This window comes from Denticeps clupeoides, chromosome 20 (assembly GCF_900700375.1).
Source record: "Denticeps clupeoides chromosome 20, fDenClu1.1, whole genome shotgun sequence".
Taxonomy (NCBI): domain Eukaryota; kingdom Metazoa; phylum Chordata; class Actinopteri; order Clupeiformes; family Denticipitidae; genus Denticeps; species Denticeps clupeoides.
This window is the reverse complement of record NC_041726.1, coordinates 13,546,129-13,571,095: the sequence shown is the minus strand read 5'-3', so window position 1 is coordinate 13,571,095 and position 24,967 is coordinate 13,546,129. Positions and strand designations below refer to the sequence as shown.

At 41.6% G+C, this 24,967-nt stretch overlaps 4 protein-coding genes across 5 annotated transcripts; 2 read left to right on the top strand and 2 right to left on the bottom strand.

Annotated features, from left to right (window-relative positions):
• Positions 1 to 1,204: 1,204 nt before the first annotated feature.
• On the bottom strand, positions 1,205 to 6,295 carry ciarta (circadian associated repressor of transcription a). 2 transcript variants are annotated; one of them, XM_028964179.1, is made up of 6 exons: positions 6,004 to 6,295; positions 3,602 to 3,882; positions 3,420 to 3,495; positions 3,259 to 3,337; positions 2,290 to 2,437; positions 1,205 to 2,204 (listed from the first exon to the last, which is right to left on the bottom strand). In XM_028964179.1, the coding sequence occupies exons 2-6, from the start codon at positions 3,878 to 3,880 to the stop codon at positions 1,785 to 1,787; spliced, it is 1,002 nt and encodes a 333-aa protein (XP_028820012.1). In that variant the 5' UTR covers positions 3,881 to 3,882; positions 6,004 to 6,295; the 3' UTR covers positions 1,205 to 1,784. The 2 variants fall into 2 exon arrangements, with proteins under 2 accessions (XP_028820012.1, XP_028820011.1); XM_028964178.1 differs by having other exon boundaries at positions 6,009 to 6,293.
• A 1,410-nt stretch (positions 6,296 to 7,705) lies between these two features.
• Positions 7,706 to 10,037, bottom strand: mrps21 (mitochondrial ribosomal protein S21). The gene is made up of 2 exons (XM_028964347.1): positions 9,917 to 10,037; positions 7,706 to 8,082 (listed from the first exon to the last, which is right to left on the bottom strand). Exons 1-2 carry the CDS (start codon positions 9,997 to 9,999, stop codon positions 7,902 to 7,904), a joined length of 264 nt encoding a protein of 87 aa, XP_028820180.1. The 5' UTR covers positions 10,000 to 10,037; the 3' UTR covers positions 7,706 to 7,901.
• A 2,714-nt stretch (positions 10,038 to 12,751) lies between these two features.
• crabp2b (cellular retinoic acid binding protein 2, b) lies at positions 12,752 to 15,070 on the top strand. Its single transcript, XM_028964079.1, has 4 exons — positions 12,752 to 12,916; positions 13,486 to 13,664; positions 14,317 to 14,433; positions 14,532 to 15,070. The coding sequence occupies exons 1-4, from the start codon at positions 12,835 to 12,837 to the stop codon at positions 14,580 to 14,582; spliced, it is 429 nt and encodes a 142-aa protein (XP_028819912.1). The 5' UTR covers positions 12,752 to 12,834; the 3' UTR covers positions 14,583 to 15,070.
• A 1,856-nt stretch (positions 15,071 to 16,926) lies between these two features.
• scamp3 (secretory carrier membrane protein 3) lies at positions 16,927 to 24,332 on the top strand. Its single transcript, XM_028964737.1, has 9 exons — positions 16,927 to 17,389; positions 17,657 to 17,737; positions 17,985 to 18,095; positions 18,242 to 18,365; positions 19,128 to 19,256; positions 20,249 to 20,408; positions 20,562 to 20,663; positions 21,659 to 21,776; positions 22,267 to 24,332. The coding sequence occupies exons 1-9, from the start codon at positions 17,336 to 17,338 to the stop codon at positions 22,414 to 22,416; spliced, it is 1,029 nt and encodes a 342-aa protein (XP_028820570.1). The 5' UTR covers positions 16,927 to 17,335; the 3' UTR covers positions 22,417 to 24,332.
• The last annotated feature ends 635 nt before the right edge of the window (positions 24,333 to 24,967 follow it).

The following is a 24,967-nucleotide window of genomic DNA, read 5'->3' as shown; positions in this document are numbered from 1 at the left end:
TTTATATGAGGTCCATAACATCATTATAACCATCGCAGGAACGGCTATACCAAACGGCCAAAGATGCATAATGCCCACCTTGTGTAACGCAGTATTAAAAACAAGCACTTATGGATACATGTGTAGGCTGTAGATAAACAATCATGACCGAGAATTTATCAGCAGAATCGTTGCAACTAAAGCTTGGGGCAAACATCAGATGATAATTACAATTTTAAATGCTAAAATGCACAATGTTTAAATGTTAATAGCGCGACGTGTAGAAAAATGCCACATACTGAATGTATCATTTAAGCCCACCAGACATTACAGTAAAAACCATCACACATAAAGTTAATCCTGTATAATACAAAAAAGGTTTAGTAGATTAGTAAAATATTTTATTTAATAAATTCAGCATATTTTAAATGTGTAATTAACACTGTGCTGTCACAAGGTCTTATATTTTTTTAGGCCTAAATATAAAAGTATGACCCATACATTGTCAATTGTGGGGGGTTAACAATAATAATAAAAAAAAAAACATTTTACATTGGTTAATGATTACATCTATGAATGAAAGTGAACATGGACTTAATATGCATGTTGTAATTTATTGCTGGCCTCCAAGATAAAAAGGCCTACATGATCAAGTGAGAAATGTACCCCACCCCCTGAATTATTTGTCCCTTTTAACTAATAACAATATGCTATGTCAAGGTCCAATTGCTAAATAGATAAACATACACTGTACCAGTATGGTTCAAAACCACAAATTGTAAGCTCCACAAGAACATACAGATTTCAGAACAATAGTAACGTTGCTTCATGACCACACATTGCTCTCTGAATGAAGACTTGATTCACTTGTGCAGTGACAGGAAGAGATAAATAGTGCAATTTCCATTTAAAACAACATCAGTAATGCAATGAGTAAAAAGCATCATAATGCTCAAGTGCAATTTGCATTTGGCAATAAAACATCTCCGAAAATGTCTCTCTCCTTCTCTCTCTTTTTTTAACAGCACATAGAACACATTTTCAGCCACCAAAATGATCAAAATATGCAACAACAACCCAACTGATGATCAAGTCAAAGGTTATTTTAAGGCTGCCTGTACGAAAGCTCAGGTTGTTCAAGTAATAACCCTCAATAATTCTTTATTCTTCTCTTCTTTTGTTGTTAGTGGTTGTACACAATTCAAGTCTCATCAAAAGAGGTTTGTAATCAATCAGTACATGATTTTTTTTTTTTTTTTTTTTTTGCAGCCTGGCATTCAAACCGCTTAACACTGTGGCTTATAGAAGGCAGAGTGTGAATGTCCTGTAGCCATGTACAGGAATACATATCAGTGTGGTGCTGTAGTCATGAAATAGGCTGCGTCAGTGCTGTACGTATATTCTTTCCTGTAAAGTCACTAAGTTACCAGGCTGCTGTCATTCGGTTTTATTCCACAAGTACATTATGTATGATATCAAAAACTACTCTGGTACTCTGAACGATTTTCAATAAATATGATCATAACACATAAAAATTGACATCATTTTTCCTCCACACTGGAGATTGTAATGCTTAGACAGCATAGTCTAAATTTACTGGTAAATGCACAGACTTCACACCTCTCAGTCCAATTTGATGGTATAACCTGACAAGACTGGACAATCTATTAATTTTATTCTGTAATTTTTGATGGAGTATGGGTAAATAGAAAGGCTAAGGTTTGTAACTCTGGTGACCACATTGGCTTGAAAGGGTAATAACCAAAAACAGAGCATCAGTCAAAAGGACTTCCCAGAGGGGAACTCTATGCTGTATTTGATGGTGCTCCTGACTGTGCTTTTACATGCTGATTTTGCCCTGCAGAGGTTTCAATCTTCACTGACTGACTTTTGAGGCTGACTGGCACAGGGCACTCTGATGTGGGGGTGGTGGAGGATACAGAGCTGTCCTGTGTGTCACTGTTTCCAGAGGAGCAATAAGGAAAAAACAGTGGAGACAAAACTCCTTTCTGCCCCCTTGTGGCATCATTGGAAGATCCTGGGATGCCACATGCACAATTTTCATTGGCTGCCATGGTCTTACTCCAGCTTGTGGCATCAGCTGAAACTCCATCCTTGAAGCTGGCAGGTCTGAGGGTCTCCACTGGCTGCCCATCTTGGAGACGTTTGTAGTGTGGTGATGCAGGACTGGGTAGCTCTGGGTCTGACCAGCTCAGTCTGCGTTTCTGAGACAGTAAAAGAGACTGAGTTACAATTGGCAACAGTTTCATTTGGAAAACAGATAAGTAAACAGATAAGCATGAAGCTCACCTTGACCGGGATGCACATCTGGTCTAGATGCCAGTGTTGACCAGCGGGCCTTTTCTGCATGGCAGTGATGGAGTGAGGGACAAGCACCTGAGGGAACCAGCCCTTCAACATCACCTCCACTTGGCGCAGGGTGGGCAAGTATTTCTCTCTAAAAGAGTAACAGAATAACACTAAGCGTCACCATGAAAAATAGCCCAACACAAAGACCAGCCTTCTTATACCCTATCAGATCTGGCTTCAGGCTAGATTACTAGATTATAATGAAAATGTTTTCATTATAACAATTACATTTGTAGTGTGAGTGCATTCAAACGTCTCATACAGGATTTGTTCATCAGTTTGACAGACAAATGTGCTGTGAGGTCATGGGGGCAGCAATGACCAAGAGGCTAAGAAAGCTGGCCCATACTCGAAAGGTTGCGGGTTCAAACCCCCAATTGCCACTGAGGGTTAAAAGCAGAGGACACATTTCACTGTGTGCCCTGGGTGCTGTGCAGTGGTATGTCACATGTGACAATAAATCACTTTCACACAGGATACAAAGGTTGCACATGGAAAGAAAGCTGCATGTTAAATGAAATGTGTCCAACAGCAAAAAGAGAAGGTAAGCATAAAGCCAGAAATAGACTTGCTGTGAGCTATGTATTCGTATACGTATACAGTTGTGTTGTTAACGTTTGTGCTGATATACTTGTGTCTGTACTGTGCATCTTAATCTGCAGTGTGTACTCCTTACCAGCAGGGGTCAAGGCTGCAAACCAAATAAATGAATGAATACTTAAAATAGTCATCTGTTGAGTGCTGATCTCGCAACACTGCCCCTATAAAATTACACAGGTATTGCCTACCATGTAATGTGCTACGTGACTTTGCAGTATTGATGGCTTGTATATTTCACATTACCATTATTAAGTACAGATATAAAGCATTCGATAAGCAGCAAAAAAACATCTTACTGAAGTTGCTTACCCCCTGTCAGGCTTCTGCAAAATTCCCACAATCTTCTGAAGTCTATCAATAGCAACGCTCTGCTGAAAAGTGCTTAGACCTGTCAAAACATTGCCTTTTAGCAACACAAGGTTCACATAATATACAATGGTATATTTCTAATATTAGTTTGCAGACCATACCTTTGTCATATTTGCCCATTTTAAGTCCATTAAGTAGCTCCAGAAGTGGCCTTAGAAATCCCTGCAGTTCGGAGCACTACAAGCAGGCAGAATAGTTACAGCCCATAATTTGATCGCTTGCATGTGTGTTTAAGCCACAAACAAATATATTAACAGTAGCCCAGTGCATGTTTTACACTCACTTTCTGGGCAAAAGCCAGATCTCCTTCACTTGGTCCTGGTGTGGAAGAGGAAGGTGCCGCAGGATGGTGACCTGCATGTTTCTTGTCGTTAGATTCCGGTGACCAGAGGATGCTGGTGACATTGGTGCCCACCGGGAAATGGGCTCCTTCACTTTCACCCTCAGAAGAGAAAGAGTCGCCCTCATCTTCTGTCTGGTCGCACTCGCTTGATGCCAAGCTTGGAGTGTATGAGAGGGAGTCCCGTGAAGACCACTGAGTGGAGTTGCCCAGTGACTCCATTCCTTGAATGAATAAATAAATAAAAAACTGTGAGTGTCTTTGTGTGTGTTTACTGGTATCTGAACCTGATATAATCTTGGCATTATGAAATGTGAGCCATTGACTAACAAAAATCACTTAAATGTAAGCAATGTCCGTGTTCAACTGAATGCAACTATGTACTTTGCAGATGTGAGCTTTTGTAAAAAGCAGCATATAATTGTGACATTTGCCCTACATTTCTGAGTCTAGCCTGTAAGATTAGGCTACAAAATGGAAAAACTGTGCTGTGTTTATACATCTATACATACAAGCATTCAAATAGTTGGATAAATGTATATTTAAACTGAATATATAATGCTAAATGTAATATTGAAATGTAATGAAAATAATGTGCAAGTAAATAAGATAATAAACATGTTTTTACACAAACATTGCTTTTGGGGCTGCTATTAACCGAACAGAAAAACAGATAATGTACAGTAACAGAAAAGAACACACAAACATTGTCTGAACATGCTGATTATTTAATCTGCATATTCAATAGTTTTTAATTAGGTTTAAGTAACAAAGTCCAACAAGTGGATACACTAATTTTGCACATTACACTCAAATATGATCTCAAACATGAAATATGAAGTAAGACACGCACCATGACAGCACAACAGGGCAATTATGTAATGTAATGAACTACCAGAATTCTAACCTGTATGTAACAATAGGTCCAGCTCACATTAAACGAGCTAAACTATGTTTAACCATTAAAAAAAACAGCTCCATTTAACACGCCAAGGTTTCACCATCACCAAGGTTACGAGTTACTGTGTAACGTACATCCATTTTCTGTCTTGTTTACTGTGCGAGTAGGGCTTGGACTGACCGCTATTTAACAAAAGGCTGTTCAGCTTGACGCGTATGAGGAAATACAGGTTCCAGCGTGCCTGGTATGTCCATCTTCATTTTTTTTAAACCCCCGCAGTCCACAGTGTTTGTGAAAACTGGGACGAGGGACGCGGTCTACAGCTACAGTCAAGCCTGCTGGTCTTGTATCCTGTAATTTGGGATTGATGATGCAATCAAACGGCCCGTGTATGAGTAGGTGTAACACACTCACTTATGAGCCAGAAGACCCAGGTTCAAACCCCACATACTACCATTTCGTCTCTTAGCAAGACACTTAACCCGGAGTGTCTCCAGGGGGACTGTCCCTGTAACTACTGATTGTAAGTCGCTCTGGATAAGGGTGTCTGATAAATGCAATAAATGTATTTTTTTCATCCTTACTAAATGGCCGTTTGAGTTCAAAACTATCAAGCCCTTTAATTTATAGTAATGTATTACAGGAAAGCACTAAACTACCCTGCAGAGGTGAGGTATGTTGCTGACACGGCACTCTTTTACAAACATTACATTTTGCACAATTCACTGGGTTTGTACAAATTGCACGACAAAACATTTACCGTGATAACCGTGTGCACCCCATTTCCAAAACACGACGACGTTAACTGCGCCTCGGCCCTATCATCAGCTATCATTATTGGATCGGCTTGTATTTATGATTGACAGAGATGAAGTGACCTGTGTGACCTGAATCTCGGCAGTTTATGGCGACAGTATGGGGGTTTAACACAGTAAATAAACGTTTACATGTTTCAGAAGCTCAAGGGCAGTGCGATCTCCGACTCCATCCTACATTTTTTGGGGGCAGGAAGGGGGAAATGCAGCACAAATATTCATTTGCGCGTGGGATTTGTTCGGCCAGAGCGTGTCTCAAGTACAGATTTTGTGTATCAAAAGCAGTTGATCGGACACACAGGGTTGCAGATGACAAATCTGCCGATTCCACCCAGGTGGGGGTTAAAAGTACTGGTGATCAATACTCAAAACTGCATCAATACTGCTGAAGTGCAGACCCCTCCAGCCAGCAGAACATTTTTTGTTGTTGCATAATCATACTTAGCAACACAATACTTTGTCAGAATGTCAGATGACGAGATGAGACACAACTACGCTAGAAAAAAACAAGTTACCAAATGTTTAAAAAGACGCTAACATGCAACAAATGCCTAATGATATGATAAAATGTTATAATATGTGACTTCAAATGGATTTAAAAGCATTTTCTGAAGAACGCCTGTTCGCACCTTACCGGTATGCTGAGAGAAAAACAGTGATGGGCGGACGCCAGAACGCTTTTGTTTTTCCCGTGGCCGTCAACCTCAGTGCAAGTCTTCTCGACGCAGTTAATTCGCCATTAAATGTTTGTACGACACCAGTTCGGTTTTGTCGATCCGACTCGGTGTAACCTCGGCTAGGTCCTCTTATTATTTCACTCCACTCGTTTTCTTTATTCCACTTGACGCCACTTAACAGCGAGGGAGGACATGTGCACCAAACACACGTGCTACGCTGTGTGCGGGAGACGCCGGCCTATCATTGGCGGACGTGATGTTGTGAAATTCGCCTATTGGTCGCCGGCGTAGCCAGTCCGAGCGTGCCTGCGCAGCGATTGGTCGGGGGCGTGACCAGTCCGAGAGTGGCCTGCGCAGCGATTGGTCGGGGGCGTGGCGACTCGGTCAGCCTACGTACGTGCACGTGGCACCCGTGCAAGCCTCAGCTGGCTGTGTGGCAGGAAAGCGCGTTCACGCTGCGCCGCGGTTTGGCGTCTCTGGTCGGCGGACGTGAGGAGATAGCTGGTTGGTTAGCTGGCTCGCCGTTCACAGATTAAGCAATCTTGCATAAACAAGACATATAAGAAACTAGTACTAGAGGCTAGGCACTCAAATGATGTAAATTATATTCTGTAACATGTACACACAGGGTCATTATGCAATCCAGTCGTAGACTAAAAGCGTTATTTTATGAAGAACTTCACTGAGACTTAATCCATGAGCAGGGAATTTACCTGGGTCATGGATTAAGCCTGGTCCTGGAAGAAATGAGATCTTCAATCAAGTTCTCTGTTGAATCTAGTAATGGTAAGAATAAGTCTGGTAATGGTAAAGAGTTCTGAATGCTGTCATGACAGCACTGTGACTGCACGTGTTCAGGCAGGTATTACCCCGTGGGACCAGTACGTGCACCTGGACCCATATAAGAAGGATGAATTCTGGATGGAGGGGGGGATTCAAATTTGATCAATTCCTATGCCACGTGTGTGGCCCCACTTACTTACCATTCACTCAGAATAAGGCTGTCTGATAAGAGTTGTGGAATTCAATTTCAGAATTAGAACTTTACTTAAAATGTCTTGGCTGAGCAACTTTGTTTAAAATATTGAGGCAAAAAAATCCTGGTGAGGGTTTTTTCTTTCTAAACCTGAACTGTAGACCTCTGCGTAAAGGTCAGGTCCATGCCTGGAAACTGAGAATGTGTGGCTAAACCAGGAAAAATGGTCAATTATTCAACCAGAATTCTGCCTGAATCATCTGATTGTTTCTGCAGATTTCACATTGTTCTCCTCTGTTCTAAATTCTAGGCTTGTGCATTTACTGACCATCTCATAAGCCTTCCATTATTGATTTACATTATATATATACACACACACACACACACACACACACACACACATATATTGTGTGTGTGTGTGTGTGTGTGTGTAATTTAATCTAATATTGTGTAATGTCGAACCTGTGTTCTCCTGCATGGGTCAAAGAACAATTTTGCTATTACAGACATTTGTACACTTTACATTCACACTAAATCAAATGATATAATTTCATCCATTTAGTAAAAGACAACATCTGAGACTAGATGTCTCAGTGACAAAATTCTGAAAATAGCATCTGGAAACTAAGTCTTGTCACCATGAAAATTTAAATTGGCAAACTAGGCAGGGGAAGCATGTTGTTGTTTAGCAGTTATCATTTTATTGGAGAAAGTAACACATTTTCCAAAATCATCTTAGCAGTACAAGTCCTCCAGACAGAAATGACATTCCAACAACGTATTGGGAAACAGTCCTTTTGGTGGTTAAAGTTCCAAAAAGCTCCTTCCTGCACCAGTTGGCATTTGCCTCGGTCGTCAGCTTTCTCTCGGCTTATCAGCAGCCGAGCCAGGGGTCTTGGCGGTTTGACTTCGAGATGAATGCGATTTTCCGTGCCATCTCCGTATGGTAGATTCTCTTGCAGTTCTCATAGTTCTCCCGCTGCCTGCGGCGGCATGGCTTCTCATAGTAACGCCGCCGCTTCACCGTCTCTATAATACCGTCAACTGACAAGACCCTGTGGCAGGTACAATAATAATCATTTTAAAAAACCCAGTAAAATGGCATGATTTTCACACACATTTTTTGTTAGGATTTAGGGGGATGAAGGTGATGGAAGGATCTGAGGAAGTGCACGCTCTTCCTCAGTATGCGCTTCATGTGCAAAAAAAGGTGAAATAAGTGAAAACATGTTTTATATTCTAGTTTCTTTGCTCTGATTACTGCTTTGCACACTCTTGGCATTCTCTCGATGAGCTTCAAGAGGTCGTCACCTGAAATGGTTTTCACTTCACAGCCTTATTAGGGTTAAATAGTGGAATTTCTTGCTTTATGAATGGGGCTGGGACCATCAAGTGGAGTCCCAAAAACAATCAAGCGCTATAACGAATCTGGTATATATGAGGACCAACCCAGGAAATGAAAACCAAGAGTAACCTCTGCGTCTGAAGACGCAGTTCATCCAAGTCACCAGCCTCAGAAATCGCAAGTTATCAGCAGCTCAGATCAGAGACCACATAAATGCCACACAGAGTTCTAGCAGGACTGTTAAGAGGAGACTGCACGAATCAGGCCTTCATGGTCAAATAGTTGCCAGGAAACCACTGCTAACCACAAGCAGAAGAGATTTGTTTGGGCCAAGAAACACAAGGAATGGACATTAGACCAGTGGAAATCTGTGCTTTGGTCTGACGAGTTAAAATTTGAGATCTTCGTTTCCAACCACCGTGTCTTTGTACGGTGAACAGATGGATTCCACATGCCTGGTTCCCACTGTGAAGCATGGAGGAGGAGGTGTGATGGTGTGGGGGTGTTTTGCTGGTGATACTGTTGGGGATTTTATCAAAATTGAAGGAACAACGAACCAGCATGGCCACCACAGCCCCTGCAGCAACATGCCATCCTATCCGGTTTGTGTTTGGTTGGACAATCATTTATTTTTCAACAGGACAATAACGCCAAACACACCTCCAGGCTGTGTAAGGCCTATTTGACCAAGAAGGCAAAGGGGCCAACAAGTGCTAAACACCTCTGGGAACTCCTTCAAGACTGTTGGAAAAGCATTTCAGGTGACCACCTCTTAAAGCTCATCGAGAGAATGCCAAGAATGTGCAAAGGGCGGCTATTTTGAAGAAACTAGAAAACATGTTTTCAGTTATTTCACCTTTTTTTGGTAAGTACATAACTCCACATGTGTTCATTCATAGTTTTGATGCCTTCAGTGAGAATCTACCAATGTAAATGGTCATGAAAATAAAGAAAACACGTTGAATGAGAAGGTGTGTCCAAACTTTTGGCCTGTATTGTACATTTTTAGAAATGAGCATTGAAACGAGTAGGGGTGGGAAGGATCTCACAATACAATATGTATCATGATATGATTATATATTGATATTTTGTGATACTGTATGTAGCGGTTCCTCTTGTGTATTTTTATTGCAATATTCTAAAGTTCACTGAAAATGTAAAAACAGAGCTGATATAAAGGATACGGTATACAATCTGTGTGGATCCCATAATAATAATTCAGCCAAAACAACATAGACTAAATTTGTATACAAAAATATCAATATGTGATGTCACTGTTTTGATAAAATATCCCCACGTCAAATACCGCGATATATCGCTGTACCGATATGTTCCCACACCCCTAGAAACAAGCACTGAATAATTACATTTACATAATACTTCATAACTGACAATGAACCTGCTGTTAATGTCAGTTACAGTGATGGATGACATTGAAGTGACTTCTGACAATACACACGAACGATACTCCAGCAGGACCACTGAACAATTAAAAAAACATTCCCACTGGCACAGAATTAAACTCAATTGCTGCCGTACTTTACCGATTCAGTGCTTTGTATGCGGTGTCTATATTTCCTTCTTGAACCATAACAGTGCGGGCAAGGAAGCGCAGATGGTTCGCCATGTTGGCCAGTCGTGCTCCCCGACCGCCGTCCGGGTGGAAATGTGGACAAACCACCAAGGTTCCGGCAGTTCCAGCAACGGCCACCAGATGACGCCAACCAGGCGTAATAAAATGCTCCAGATTTCAGTTCAATTTCGATCTGATCCATTTCTGGTTTACTTCAGTTATTGTCGCTTTAAATAAGTTTGGATTTGTCCCGAAATTATTTTACAATTTGTGTCCAGTTCTTCTGCTGACCTATTCCCAGCGTAGTTTGATAGTACATGTAGATGGACAATAAATGCAACTTGTATATTGTAGTGCTTGTAATTTGTAATGTAATTTTTATTTTTAAAAAATGCATGCATTTAATTCAAGCACGAAAGTCTTGTGACACAGAGGTAATTACACTTCTATATACACGTGCTATTTATTACCCTACATTCCCACACAGATGTAAAATCAAATGTATGACTGTGTGTGTGTGTGTGTGTGTGTGTGTGTGTGTGAGAGAGAGAGAGAGATAGGGAAAGAGAGAGAGACGCATCACATTTCCATGGGTATCGTTTCCTATCCAGACATGTTAAAAGGCTTTTGGCAGACAGCAAAGAATGAAAAAGGAAAAAAGAAAAGAAAGGAGCTCTGTAATTGGTTGGTAATTCCAATACCACTGGACATTCAGGGAGAAGGGATCTACAGTCTCATTTTTCATCCCATCTTCTCTGTTTTTCTTCTTTTGACCAAGTTCTGTGCGCTGAGTGCCTCATATATTCTCCACCTCTCCCCCTCAATTTTCAGCCTTTTTCTTCTGTTTTTTAAAGCAACATTTTTCAGAGTTTCCAGCCACTTTAGTCCTTAAAAACCCTTAAGGCACCTACGCTTGCAGTCCAAACTACAGAGTATAAAGGAAAAAGGTCATTTGCTCAGATGAGTCATTCATCACTGTAATCCCAGAGGTCCTTGTGGTGCACGCCAAAAGAAGTCTACAGTCAGGATTTAACATTTTTTCCTCTCTGAACTCAGTTTGCGGGAAGCTCTGAGCACAGTCAGCCACCAAGCGGGCACGTAAAGTGCAAATGTGTTTTTTTTTCACCATAAAACACCTTGAGCAGCTAGAAGCGTTCATGAAACCAGTGGAAGTACCACTGTTTATCTATATGGGTACAAATGCTTGTCACTGGGGCAGCACCTTTCTGAGAAACAATAATGCATCTATCCTTGATAATGTACCTGGGGTTCTTTTTTGTCATCTGTACCCTTTAACGCCCAATTGTGTACCTGTCATGACTGGAATTTGAAAATTATACTTACATATAAGTATGATGTAGTGGTCTGCAAAGGGAGCTGGGGGTTAAAGACCTTGCATAAGGAGCCACAGACGTGTGGAAGCTGGGCTCGAACCGGCAACCTTCCAATCACAGGCGCAGAATCTTACCCCACTGAGCCACACGCTGCTATATCTGTCTTTCTTATTTTTCTCATTGATGTATTTTCATGTTATTTTAAAAGTTTACTTTTACAAACATGAACATCAGCAACTTTGGTCAAATCCACTAGTTATCACTATTGTGCAGCTGAAATCGACCAATTTACAAGCATTCGTGTTGGTACGTTGGGTTCATTGGGTTCATTTCAACGTGGTACAGGTTCACGGGTACAAATATGTACTTTCTCAATTCATGTACCTTTAAAGGTACCACATGGTATCACAAAGGAGCTGTCGTGCACTTTGTGAGGCACAATAAACTGAAAAGAACAGTTTTGTACCTGGAGGTTTAATATTGTACCCTGTGTGTACCTTAATTTCTCTCTGTGCAGGTTAGGAAGGTGGAAACAGATTTTTAAAACTCTTTAATATACAGTTTCTCCACCAACCCTTAGCTCATTTATCTGTGTCCATCACTGATAAGATAATTGCTCGACCTGAAAGAAAGAAACCATGAGAAGAAAAAAGCACAGACAAGACCTCCTTTAAGAATTACCCCAAGGGCCATTCTGTGCAGAAGGTTAAACCAGATAACACCAAAAACACATTTCTTTTGGATCATCTTATCCTTTATCTTCCTTTTTTTTTTACCAGGCGAGGAATCGTGTTCTCCCAAATACCCTCTCGTTCTCACTGGTTGTCTGTTTTGGGACAAACACATACAGGTATGGACAGGTTGTCATGGAGCATAGGTCAGGAAGATACGGAGAACCTTTCATTTTGCATCCTGTAAGGAAAACACTGCAGCCCAGCACACGGTGACACAACAAAATGTGTCCTCTGCTTTTTACCATCACCCTTGATGATCAGTGGGCCACCAGCAACCGAACCAGCAACCTTCTGATTACGGGGCCACTTCCTTAAACGCTAGGCCACCACTGCCTCATAGTTCATCTCTAATTGGTAAGAGTGTGTATTTGATAAGTGTAGATGTCAGACACATAGAAGAAGGGAGAGACCTTCTTAATATATCGTCTCCTTTATATTATTCAGTGTTACAAGAATGTTCAGCAACTAACAAGTTTATACCGAATATACATTATATTCGTGTTGATGAAGGTGTGTTGGAGTGGAAATTCATATAATGATGGAAATGGAATGGACGCCATAGAAATAGAAAGGTACAGAATCTGGGCAATGAAAGAACGAATGAACTAAAACGGATCGTTGCAAAAACGTGCATCCCCGCATATAAAAAACCCGAAACAGTTTTCTACCAGTGGAAATAGCTCAGAAATAAAAAAAAAAAAGAAAAAGCCCGGCGCGCACCGAGCGAGGCGTTGCGCTGAACGGGAACAGGCGTGTCCGCCGCAGAAGATTCGGACGCGCGAACCGAGACCAGAAGCTCCGGAGCTCGGCGGGCGTCGGAGATGGAGGGCGAAGTCGCCGACTTCTCTGGGAGCTGGAGAATGAAGAGCTCGGTGAACTTCGAGGAGCTCCTGAAAGCGCTGGGTGAGTCCTGCACGACTTTTGCCCGGTTGTTCCGCCTTTGTTCATTCTCTGGTAGCTTTATAGTACTAATTATTTGGCCACTGAAGACGTTCTGCTCAGAACCCAAATCGGATTTATTCACAGGCACCTGGAAAGAAAATATCCTGCTGTTTTTTTTTTTGTTTGTTTGTTTTTTATTACTACGTATTAATAAACTTATTTTTTTTCCCAATGTTTTTGGCCACTCATTCCATTCCATGGCATTTTGCAGCCATTAATGCAGATTTATCATTATGTAGCTTTGTGATTGGTACCTGTTCATATGAATTCTGCTGGTGGCCTTAAATGTTCTGTGGAGGACGCAGCGCGATGGCCAGCTTCACTCTTTGTCTAAATCTGTAAAGTTAAGCTGTGTTCAGTGGGCCCGTCGTTATGCATTCCTGTGCAATTACTCCAGGATGTGCTCATTAGGCTCAAATCGACACAGGCCGCAGCACACGAGGAACTCTTTAAAGTGGCCAAATGAAGCATGTCCTTCTTGCACTGCTGTAGGTCCATTCACTGAATCCATGTGCCGGTGTGTGTGTTAGGAGTTAACGTGTTCCTCAGGAAGATCGCGGTGACGGCTGCGTCTCGGCCCGCGGTGGAGATATCTCAGGACGGAGAGACGCTGTCCATCCAGACGTCCACCAGCGTCCGCACCACCCACGTCTCTTTCACCGTGGGAGAGTCCTTCAGCGAGACCACAGTGGACGGCCGTCCATGCACGGTACCCACACTAATTATGCTGTAGCTCATTGTATTCCTGCCTCTTGACCATGAGTCTTATTGTGTCTAGACCAGAGGTTCTGAATCGTTCCTCAAGCCTCTCAACGTTCCTATTACCGACCTGGCTAAATGAGGCTGCCTAATGATGCCTGGGGACAGAATTAAATCCAAGGATAAATATTTAAGATCTGGTTCCTACAGAAAAACTGATGAGCCATTGGCTCCCAGAGCAGACATCGGGTTCCCTCCAGAGGTCTCAGTGCTTGGCTGAGGAAAAAAAGGACTGGTTTAACACAAAATCAACTTTTTTTGTGTAATGGTGTCCTTAGAAGACCTGAAATGCTGAACTTGCAGCCAGATGGACAGCAAAGGGCAGGGTTTATGAAACGATAAAAAAAAATTAATAAAACCCTTTAATGATAAAACGGAAAAAGTCTGGCTACATTTTCCAAGAATACAGTGCCTGAGCACAACAATTCGACACAATGTTAATTGCTTCATATTAAGCAATGCACATAATGTCATCATCCTTTCCAACCAAAGGTTTGTCCCCTTTTCAAATAGTAACCTGCTATTCTACCATTATTTTGTCCGTTCAACCGGGTTTATTCGACTTTATTGCGTTTTGTTATTCACCCTATTACATGTATTAGAGTTACCCACACTGGGAGACAGGCAGCAAGATCACATGTGAGCAGAGCCCCCAGAAGGGAGAGGGTCCCAAGACGTCCTGGACACGAGAACTGACCAATGACGGCAAGCTAATTCTGGTAAAGCCATGCTGTTCACACAGCCCGCAATTTGTATAGATGACCGCATATATTATTATATTATATTTTAACCTCCCATTCTGTATCCTTTATTACAGACAATGAGCGCTGGTGATGTCATTTGCACCCGGGTGTATGAGCGAGCATGAAGGATAACAAAACTCAAAATTCTTGGCTTTTGGCTGAATCGTGTTGTTGTCCACATTTCATTATTCTCATTTGCGGGAGCCATTTTTTAATCGTTCACAGATGCAGGCTTCTGGAGCAGGTCTGGCAAGCTTAGAAATGTGCGGAATTTAAAAGCAGTCATTTCCAAACCTGGGAGAAATGTCTGGATAGTCTTGTCGTCAAAGTACAAACTGGAATTTCAAAATGGGCTTCAGAGTCTCCATTCACCGAGCAGATCACATTTCTAGCCCCCCTCCTCCTTGCACACGCGAAGAAAAGAGAAGTTCTTTACACAACCTATACCTGCAGATCTGCTAGTATAGCTGGGTAAACCACACCACACCGCATTAACATTTTTCCTTGTCTATGTATGTATTTTTTTTCTCCTTGTAACTATGGAACTACGTGTTTTTTAACTATGCCAATGCCAAATGATCAAAAGTTCATTAAAGGTGAAATGAAATGAGGATGCCGTAGTGGACTTGATAATAAATCCTTTTATTCTTGCTTCTCGCCACGGCTCAATAGCTTCTCTCCCTCTCCTCCCCGCCCGTCGCCGCCTTCAGATTTTCCTGCATGAATGAAATCCATATTTCATGGATTCCTGAGTTCAGACGACATTTTGGGACGTGCCAAGGGAACAGGGAGTGGTAGTGGGGGAAAATGGGGAAAAAGAATTCCATTTGACTGTTGCATTGCTCGTTCGCTCTGTCCCAGATGTGGCTGCTTTCAGGATGAGCTCAGAAAAAGTGCCCCGCCGACCCTCCCGCAACACCCATCGTCCTGCGAAATAACGGCTTTTGCGGTCAAATTCAGCTTCCTGCCCACGTGTAAAACACGCATGAATGTAGCACTTTGGAGACGGCTTGGGACGGTGGGGGCCGTCCCGCCGTGGCTGAACAGAGGACACACTGTTTAACTCGACACACGTTTTTCACTCGCTTCACCTCGTCCTTTGTGCCCGTTTCTCTTTTCTGACGCAGAAAAAGAGACGGATTAGAGAAACTGTCTGCTGCCAGTGATGATTTTTCCAGCCTGAGGAAGAGGAAGACAAGACCTTCGCAGTTCTGGCCTGATGGTGAACCCACTGACCGCAGGCATAACAGCTAATAAAACCCAGACAGTGAAAGAGAGGGAGAGAGAGTTTGCAGGGAAAGGCTCTTGGATGCATTTCAGCATCCCTGAAGCCCAGTGCATACAATAACGAGAGGACTGAGAGCAATGATCTAGTGTTCCTCATAAACACGGGGAGCGTCGCAACAATGTCTTTGACCTTTTGGTAAGCCTACACCATGCCCATTACAGCTGGGGGAAAACCTCATAAATAAAAGCCCCCACCCACCCAGGCAGCCGCCCACCCCCTCATTCCACAGACAGTGATGTCACGTCACCAAGCGGCACTCGATTGGCTGTGGAATGCTGCGGTTTCAACCCTGGGAGGAGCCCAAATCTGACAGCTGCAGATCAGGAATGACCCGTCGTGCATGTGACATATGGGGACATAAACTCACGGTAGCACCAGGAAAAAAGATCCCAGCAAAACCAAGGCAGTTGTTTAAAAGGCCTCCCAAGGATGTGTGTCGCATTGGCAAATCATGTGACTGCATCTTGTCACGTGACCCTAGATGACCCCCCCCCTTCCCCCCGCCTGCAGTTCCTACAGCATTTAAAACCATTCAGAGCGGACGGAAATAACATTTAAAACCCTCCGAAGCGTATTCTGTCAAAATTACTTAACGAGCCAAGCCGTGACATGTCGTGTTAACTGATTTGTTGGTCTGTTGTCGATAGATATAGAGTTAGATAGGGCAGAACAGAGGAACCTTATGACGCAATAAATGTTACTGAAGCCACAGCGACATCTGATGGTTAAAGATATAATAACATCCAAAATGTTGGCTATGTCAATGCTAATATTTCAGTTAAAACATTCAATAAATTCGTTTAACAATAAAATAGATTTTCTGGTGTGTGCATACAAATATTCCCACAAAATGATCATCATACGACCAAATAAATCAACAACAACATTCTGCAGTCCCGGAACAATAACTGGCAATGACAGGTGCCACGCCCCCCTATTATCATAAAACAGACACGCCACTTTAAACATAAGCCCAGCCAGTCGACTCGGTAAAAATCACTGTCAAAAGCGGAGGATCGCTACAAACGTTCGAATTGTCTTACACTTTTTTTGGTCTTTTTTAAAGACAAATATATGGCAGCTTTGACGAAAAAAGGCGCAATACAGCGCATTTATATCACGTGACTTGCTAGCAAAGAGTCGTCGCTCTCGCGCCGCAGGACGTTCTTTGCTCCAGTCGCTGTTCCGCAGTCACATGACATTACTTCCTGGTTGCCTTCCTTTCGAAACGAAAGCCGTAGCGTTAATGAAGGCAAATTGAATTAGAAAAGCTTTAAACGTCGCGCACGGGTGAACTGGCGAGGTGACGCGGCTCGACAGAACGACCATTGTTGAGTTTTTTTTATTTCGCGTTTCTGCGTTGTTCGCCAGGCAGCCATTAACCTAATTTGATTTAGCGAGCCAGCCGTTCTGCTTTCCTTATGTTATTTCAGGTTTTGGTGGTAATTTGAGCATATGGACGTCTACGTTGGGTTTGAACCTCATACCTATCAAATACACTAACTGAATTTAACTTTCCAAATTAATAGGAAAGCTGTATATATTGCTAAACCGCTGGCGTCGAGACCTTATAAATTAGCATAGGCGAATATGTCTAAGTACACGAGTTTTCCTGATCCCACCGACGATCACAATCCTTTCCAGGTGATTCCTGATCATAATTCTTTAATGACTGTGCTATCAACATGGCATTGCTTTGTTGTTATAGCTGCTCCAGTTTTAAATCCTTACTGTTTTGTAATAGAACATTGGATGGACGTGACTGTTCAGATCGAATTCATTGATTGCAGAATTTAAATGGGTTCTTTTCTCTTCCCGCTGTTATTTGTCAGCGTTCCATGTGTGATGCACACATGGTTAGCTTCCAATGAAATTCAGGTTCTGATTTTCCCTGTGTTTTTTTTGGTCCAGGATCCATCTGTTGTTCAGCACAGCAGCAACACAGACTATGCCACTCTTGATCTGTACAACCCCTTTGATAAACAGATGGAGGTAAGATAATCAGGAACTGCATCTTTAAAGAGGAGTTTATTAAGGAGAAACCAATTATATGTGGCTGTCAGGCTCACACAGGATTTGGGTTTGAGATTCATGTTTTAAAGTGCAAGTGAAGTAAGGTCACGCCTTTGCTTGGTAAACGTGTGACGGTAGTCTTCAGATCTCGACCCTATATCTGTGATGACTCTAGAACGTTAGTGTATTGTTGCCGCATTTTAATAACACCCCTTTGTACCTGCAGCCCCCACCGCCTTATGAAGCCTCCTCCCCGTCTGCCCCACCTCCAGCACAGACTCCACCCAGCCGGACCACACCCACTGAAAACCGCAACTATGGGTCCTATAGTACACAGGTACTTTTTATAAATAAAAAAAAAAGATAATTATCTATTTTACCTAAGCATAGTTATAAATTCAGATTATTTGTTAATTCTCACTGGGCACAACGCCCTTGTGTATGTGTATTCTGTCACATACTCTCCCTTCGCTCTGTACACAGCAATCTACAGTGAATGCCACCACAGCGGAGCTGTTGCGAAAGCAGGAGGAGCTGGAGAGGAAAGCCCGCGAGCTTGAAAGGCGGGAGAGGGAGCTGGACTCACATGCCTTGGGGCCCGGCGGCAGTAAGAATGGGAATGGAAGGGAAATTCACTTAAATGAATCACATGGATTCGACTTAATATTTTAATGTTTCCAACAAAATGCAACACAGTTAAAAGAAAATGATTTGATCATGTAAGCATAACATGTTTAGTTTGGATTTCCATACAAATCATGTGTTAGGACAGCCTGGATCAAATTAATCATGTGGAACGAATGTCCTTTATTCACTTAAATGAATCCAATGAATTTTTTTTCTCAGTGAAAAGATCCTTATAAATTTTGGATGTTTCCATGAACAAATTAGGATTGTGTCATTTATCACCAGGCCATACCCTGAGGGGTGAAAAAGAGACATTTTGTATTTATCCATATGTGTTCTTATGCATTGTGATGGTCTGGAGTACCAATGAATTTTGGTGATACACATTCAGTCTAGTTGTTAAGCGTCATAACTACTATAGTTCTTCAACTAACTAACGGAATGATGGGGAAAAAAAAAAAAAGTGTAGACAGAACGAGGCATTTATAAAAGTCATAGTGAAGCAGAAGCTGTGGCTGCCAGGAAAGAGGGGTGTGGTGTGTAGGGGATGCGTCTGTTGGCAGTACAGTAAGGAATGTGATTGAGGTGTTGGATTGCTGACAGAAGACGAGGATGGATGAGTTCGGTTGAAGGCGTCTCCTCATGGAACGATGCGAAAGAACCAGCTATTAATGGCAACGGCTGATGGATGGGCGTGTAAATGAAGCTTTCTGTTCTGCCTCTTTATTGTTTATTCCCTCAGCACGGCCGAACAACTGGCCCCCCCTGCCGTCGTTCTGCCCTGTGGGACCATGTTTCTACCAGGACATCAACCTGGAGATCAGCCCGGGATTTCAACGCACTGTCACCATAATGTACTACTACTGGATGTGTGAGTGTGCTCAATCTGTCAATAACGCTCTCCTAAACTGATTGCTTCAATTAAATCCAAACCGTTCTGGCCATTTTTCATAGCAATTGTACTATCTGTGAAATAATCGAACAGCTTGGTGTGAGGGTGTCATGGACAAACTCCCTGGAAGGGACAACCAAAATTTGGTGTTCCTCAGTATTAATACAATCAGGATGAAAACAACATAAATGTCATCAGCAGACTGGCTGGATCAAACCGTTGATTTTTGGATGCAAAAAAAACATTTACTCTGTCACTGTCACAGTGGGTGCCAGACCAGAAATGCTCTTTGCCTTGCGTTACTAGGGTGGGGCTCAGATCTACAGAGGAAATGATCTGTTCCTCTAATCCTCTGTAAGGGGAGCCTGCGCACTGCTTGCATCACATGACCTCTTGACTGCCCTCTGCTGGGCCTTCGCTGTGGTTTCTTGTTTTAAATTTTTTATAAATCGTTCAGTCACTGTTACAGTGACGGTCATCCAGTGACTTAAACAGACGGGGACCAAGGTCCTTATTGGCCCATGACTTGAGTTCAGCAATGTAGGGTTCATGTTTTTATTGTTTTCGAATAGTTTGTCCTGTCCTTTGTCCTGTCTGGATGTGGATGTGGGGACTGTCCCTGTCACTACTGTTTGTAAGTCACTTTGGAAAAGGGGCGAGAGTCTGAGAAATTTCGTAAATGTAAATGTCTGCTCAAGGATGCCGGATGCCCAGCTTGATTATAACCTCCCCTTTTACCCAGGCATGGGACCATCACCAAGAAACGCACAGTCAAATGTGTCCCCAGTGACTGGGTTCCTGGAAGCTGAATTAGTCTCTCTAAACTGGCATTCCTCCAATTACAGTCATTACTAGTCCCAGTGAAATAGTCCTGCCAGTATCTTAGTATTACTCCATTATTCACAATTATCCCCCATTATCAAACAGATCAGCTGTATTTTAGACAAATTCATTCTTTTCTCATTTTACAGTCACGGCCTGCACGCTGGTGTTTAACCTGTTCTCCTGCCTTGCCCTGTTCTGCGTGAGCCCAACAAGTGGCGTTGGCTTTGGACTTGCCATCATCTGGGTTCTTCTCTTCACCCCCTGCTCCTTTGTCTGTTGGTACAGGCCTGTCTACAAAGCTTTCAGGTCCGAACCCCTCATATTATAAATCAAGCTTTAGCATAACACCCTCAGTGCTTTAGATATTTGGGTGACCAGTTGTAATGAAGTTATGGCAATGGTGAAAGTAAATTTAATTCATCTTAAATATTTATATGGTATCCTTTCTCTATGTTATAGGAGTGATAGCTCCTTCAACTTCTTTGCCTTCTTCTTTATCTTCTTCGCCCAAGTTGTCCTCTATGTCATCATGACCATTGGAATCCCCGGCTGGGGCTTCAGGTGAGACCTTAAAAAGAATAACCAGCTTGTGCAAGCATTTTAGTGCCTTGCACCCATATGGTATAATCTGCAGCACCCTAGAGGCCCTGAACTGGTTAAAACCAGTGTTCTGGGAAGCTTGCAAATTACTTTTCATTATCAAGAGTTGTCATTGTACCATATTAATAATAACACTGATAATGCAGCTAACAATTAATTAAAATAAAATTAAGTTCATTTCAATTTAAGTTATTTTTTGTTCTCATTTCACAAGACTCTTCACAAAAGCTTTCAGTTTTGATATAAGAGGCAAAAACAATAGCTCATCACAAAAGCATGTAAATGATTCAGTAAGTGACTCAGCTACCAACTGCTCCATCATCAGATGTGGCTTTATGGTTTTTATATGAGTATGTGTGACTCTGTGAACTTGTGGAACAACTGCATCAGATCAGATAAGCTTTATAAACTCATACTTTCAATAATCATTTAAATAATGAGGCCTGAAAAACATTTTAGTGGTCAAATTGCTGACCTTGTTTCATTACATCAAGACGTTTGTAAAGCTAAAGCATTTTGACACCAGGTGGTGCTGTTTCGTGGGTCCTGGTCTTGAAATGAAAATCCTTCAATCTGTGGCAATCAATCAGATCAATCGCTGGGCAAAACCACTGGACTACTTATGCAGGGCTCACTTCTGCAAATAAGGTGTGATTATGATGAAATGTTGTCCAGTATTATTTTGTAATAATGAGTAAATAGTTATTGGTTAACTTTCCCACTGTGGCCCTTTCATTTCTAGCCTCATAGTCATCTTTCTTTATGATCTGGCGCTCTTACATGTGTGGTGAGTGTAATGGTGGTATGACTACCAACACATCATCTTGCTGGTTGCTCCACATTGCCAGTGGTTCGTTGTGATGTGGTTTCCTGTAATCTCTCCAAAAGTCATACAGACAGACTAAACGAACAGTGCTTCTTATTCACCATTAGTGAACTTTCTCTTTCACTTCCAGTGGGTGGATTGTGAGCCTGGCTGCCCTGAATACGAATGTGGGAGTGGGTGTGATCATGATGATGAACTCTGTTCTCTTCACTGCCCAGGCCGCCATGGGAGTGGTTATGCTGAAGAAGGTAACCATGCACAAGCGTGAAGAGGACACAGGGATGGAATGAGACAGAGAGAACAGGGAGTAAGAATGGGGCGGGGGGATTCGGGTTGAACTTAGGGTTGAAACAATAACTGAGGTAGCATTAATTAATACCTGAATATCTCAAAGATGCAATTGTTCTGCATAACATTTATACCAAGGCAAGAAAAGAAAAGAAAATAAGGGACAGAAAGTGGTTAGAAAATGGCACAGTTTTGCATTGAAACTGATGTACAATGTACAACGGCAAAGTGCAACCAGTAGTCTTACATGGGTCACATATTACTATGGTTACTATGGTTAGTGAAGTTCTTATTACCATTATCAACATGCTATATAGCAACAATGTGGAAAGTAATGAAATTATGTTCAAAATAAAACCACATGATCAGTGTAATGGTGTTGTATATTAGTTTTAAAACTGTCATACAAGGATTTTAATTAATTACACAATATATATATTTTTTTTGCAGGTCCACTCGCTGTACAGGCAAACAGACGCAAGCTTCCAAAAAGCCCAGGCTGAGTTTGCCACCGGCGTAATGTCCAATCAGGCAGTGCGCCAGGCGGCTGCTTCTGCCACTGCCTCTGCAGCCCAAGGGGCCTTCACTGGAACCCGGTAGAGGATGGAGAAGGAACATCGCGGCGGGGGGTGTGGAGATTTAAACTGAGCAAGCGATGTTAGTTCAGGTGATTCTTCCACCATCCTGTTTATCTTAGCCAATTTTACTTCATTTGACTCCAGTGTGCATTAGTCATATTAGCAGAGTTAGGATTGGAGTGGAGGAGGTTGTAGTCATTGGAAGATTTAAGAAAAGTGTGAAATAGACCTTTCAGTGCTTTTCTGAGATCATTTGTGCAGGGTTTCAAGATTTCCAGCTGAGATCCTAGGAGGTTTGAATAATGTAGCCACAGCCAAATACGTATGAACTACATGGGATATTCTGGATTTTTTTTCTTACTTGTTATTTAATGAGAAAATAACTGTTATCAGCAATTATAGCTTCACATATTCACATAAAAACAAACATTTAATTGATTGAAATGGTGCAATGGGTAGTTGTGTTAATAAGTGCTAAAATTGGGTAAAAGGCCTGTGTTGTTTGAATGTAAAAATGTTAAGATATCCATGCATTTGTGTAATTCATTGAATGTACTGCCCACTACCTGTATCATTGTGGGTTTCATTTAGAAATATCAGAATAATTTTTTAGATTTTTAGCAGCATGACGCAGATAGCAATTAAGTAGGAAAAAAAAATCCAGATTCTCCCTTTAAGGAGGCACCATGTGAACATGTTTTGTGCATTTTAATTTCAATTTCAGATCTTCCACCTTCAGCCAAAAATACCAAAACCTGACTTTAGATAAACTGAATCCACAAAAATATCTATGTTTTTATTGAATATATGTACTCATTCCTATCTAATAGCTAGACCTTTGTGCATCATTGAGTTAAAGTTTAGGACGGCTCTTTGGCCTTCGGTGTTCCAAAAGTTTAAAGTGCTCTGGTGTTCAAATTTTGACTTCCTCCAGTATTCAGTGTCAGCCAAGCAGCCATCAAGCTGTGAAGCTGCTTCTTTTGGAATGCTGCCTCAAAAATGTAATGTAATGGACAGTGTATCTGTTATTCAACCAGGTTTACAGATCCTTGCAGGGGTTTTTCATTTCTAGTTCTGGCCAACAAAGACCATTTGGTTCAAAAGTTTTTCAAAAAAAGCGCATACAATTAATCTCTTTTAATTGTAATGGATGCCAAAAACGGTGTAATTTATTTCTTCCTCAGAATTCACCCTAGAACTGTGCTTTGGTTGGTGTCAGCATGTTGTACCATCGTAAGTGCAGAAGCCTTAGCAGCGCAGTGCATAGCACAGTGAATAATTGTAGTCAACACACTGCATTCACAAAAAGGTTATGATACTTTAAACAATGCATCATTGCAGGAAGTGCGAGGGTGGATTCACAAGAATACTGCTGAAATTGCTTTCAATGTGCCACTGTTTTACACTAATAGGCGAGCCTTATGTGAGCTTTGTGGGCTGAAACTTCTTTTTCCACGCTGGTTTGAAACTATGGGAAGTGGAAAAAAAGTGCGCACGGCAAACAAAATCATACTAGCATTTCGTTCAGATAGGAAGTTTAATGGTGATACATTTTTTTTGAGCAATGTTGCTAAACCAGCAGCCACTTTTCTATTGAGGTTTGGCAAAAATGTTCCCATTGTATCCATCACCTAAATAATAGAATGGCAATGTAATTAACACTTGCAATGGTTCCGTTACCTTTGGCCAATGTATTTATGCCACTAACAGTTACTCTTAACACAGATTTTTATTTTTTGTTGTTGTTGTTGTAATTGCTATAGAGAATGCCAGTTTACCAGTATTGTCAAATGCCAAATTTAATCTGCAAATCCAGCGTTATATGGAAACTCTTTATTTTGCTTGTGTTCTAATGGTGTTTTAATGCTTTGATGTTGATGTTGTATGTTATGATGAATGCAGTGTTACTGTTTTTAATAAAAACCCTAAATGTCCATATCAGGATGATCCATGTTCATTCTCAATATGCTGTGTCGTTTTCAAGCGAAGATCTCAGCTAACTGCACTCACTTTGCTCCTACGTGGTATAGTCTGTATAGCATATAGTTGTCTTATTATCATGTATTTGCTGATGCAGTGCATGTAATCAGGTCTACAGATATGACAAATATGTCTACATTTTACAAATGGACACATTATATTACTCTACCTGTCTTGCAAACTTCCAGTGTGGAGGCTATGGAGACAATGACTGGTGCTATTCTGAAGAATCTAATAATAGGCAACACTTTAACTCTTTCAGGACTGTTAGATAAAAAATCTCATTGGCGGTAGAGGAAAAAAAGAATGTAAAATGCTGTCACCACAGCAAAAGTTTACTTTGTGTCTGTGTGTAATTGCATTTTTTTTTTTGAGAATGTAAAAAAAGAAGTAACTTCTGTTTCTCGTAACTCTTTCAGGCTGAACTAACCAAGGGTTTGGGTATGACTAAGCCAGCATGTGTGATCGCTTTAGATGAGTCTGAATCTAATATTGCTTACCGGGAAACCCCATAATTAACACTACATTTCCTGTGGTTATTTTAAACACCTTTGATGAAGGTGTTTACCATCATTCTCATGCTTTCTGAGATC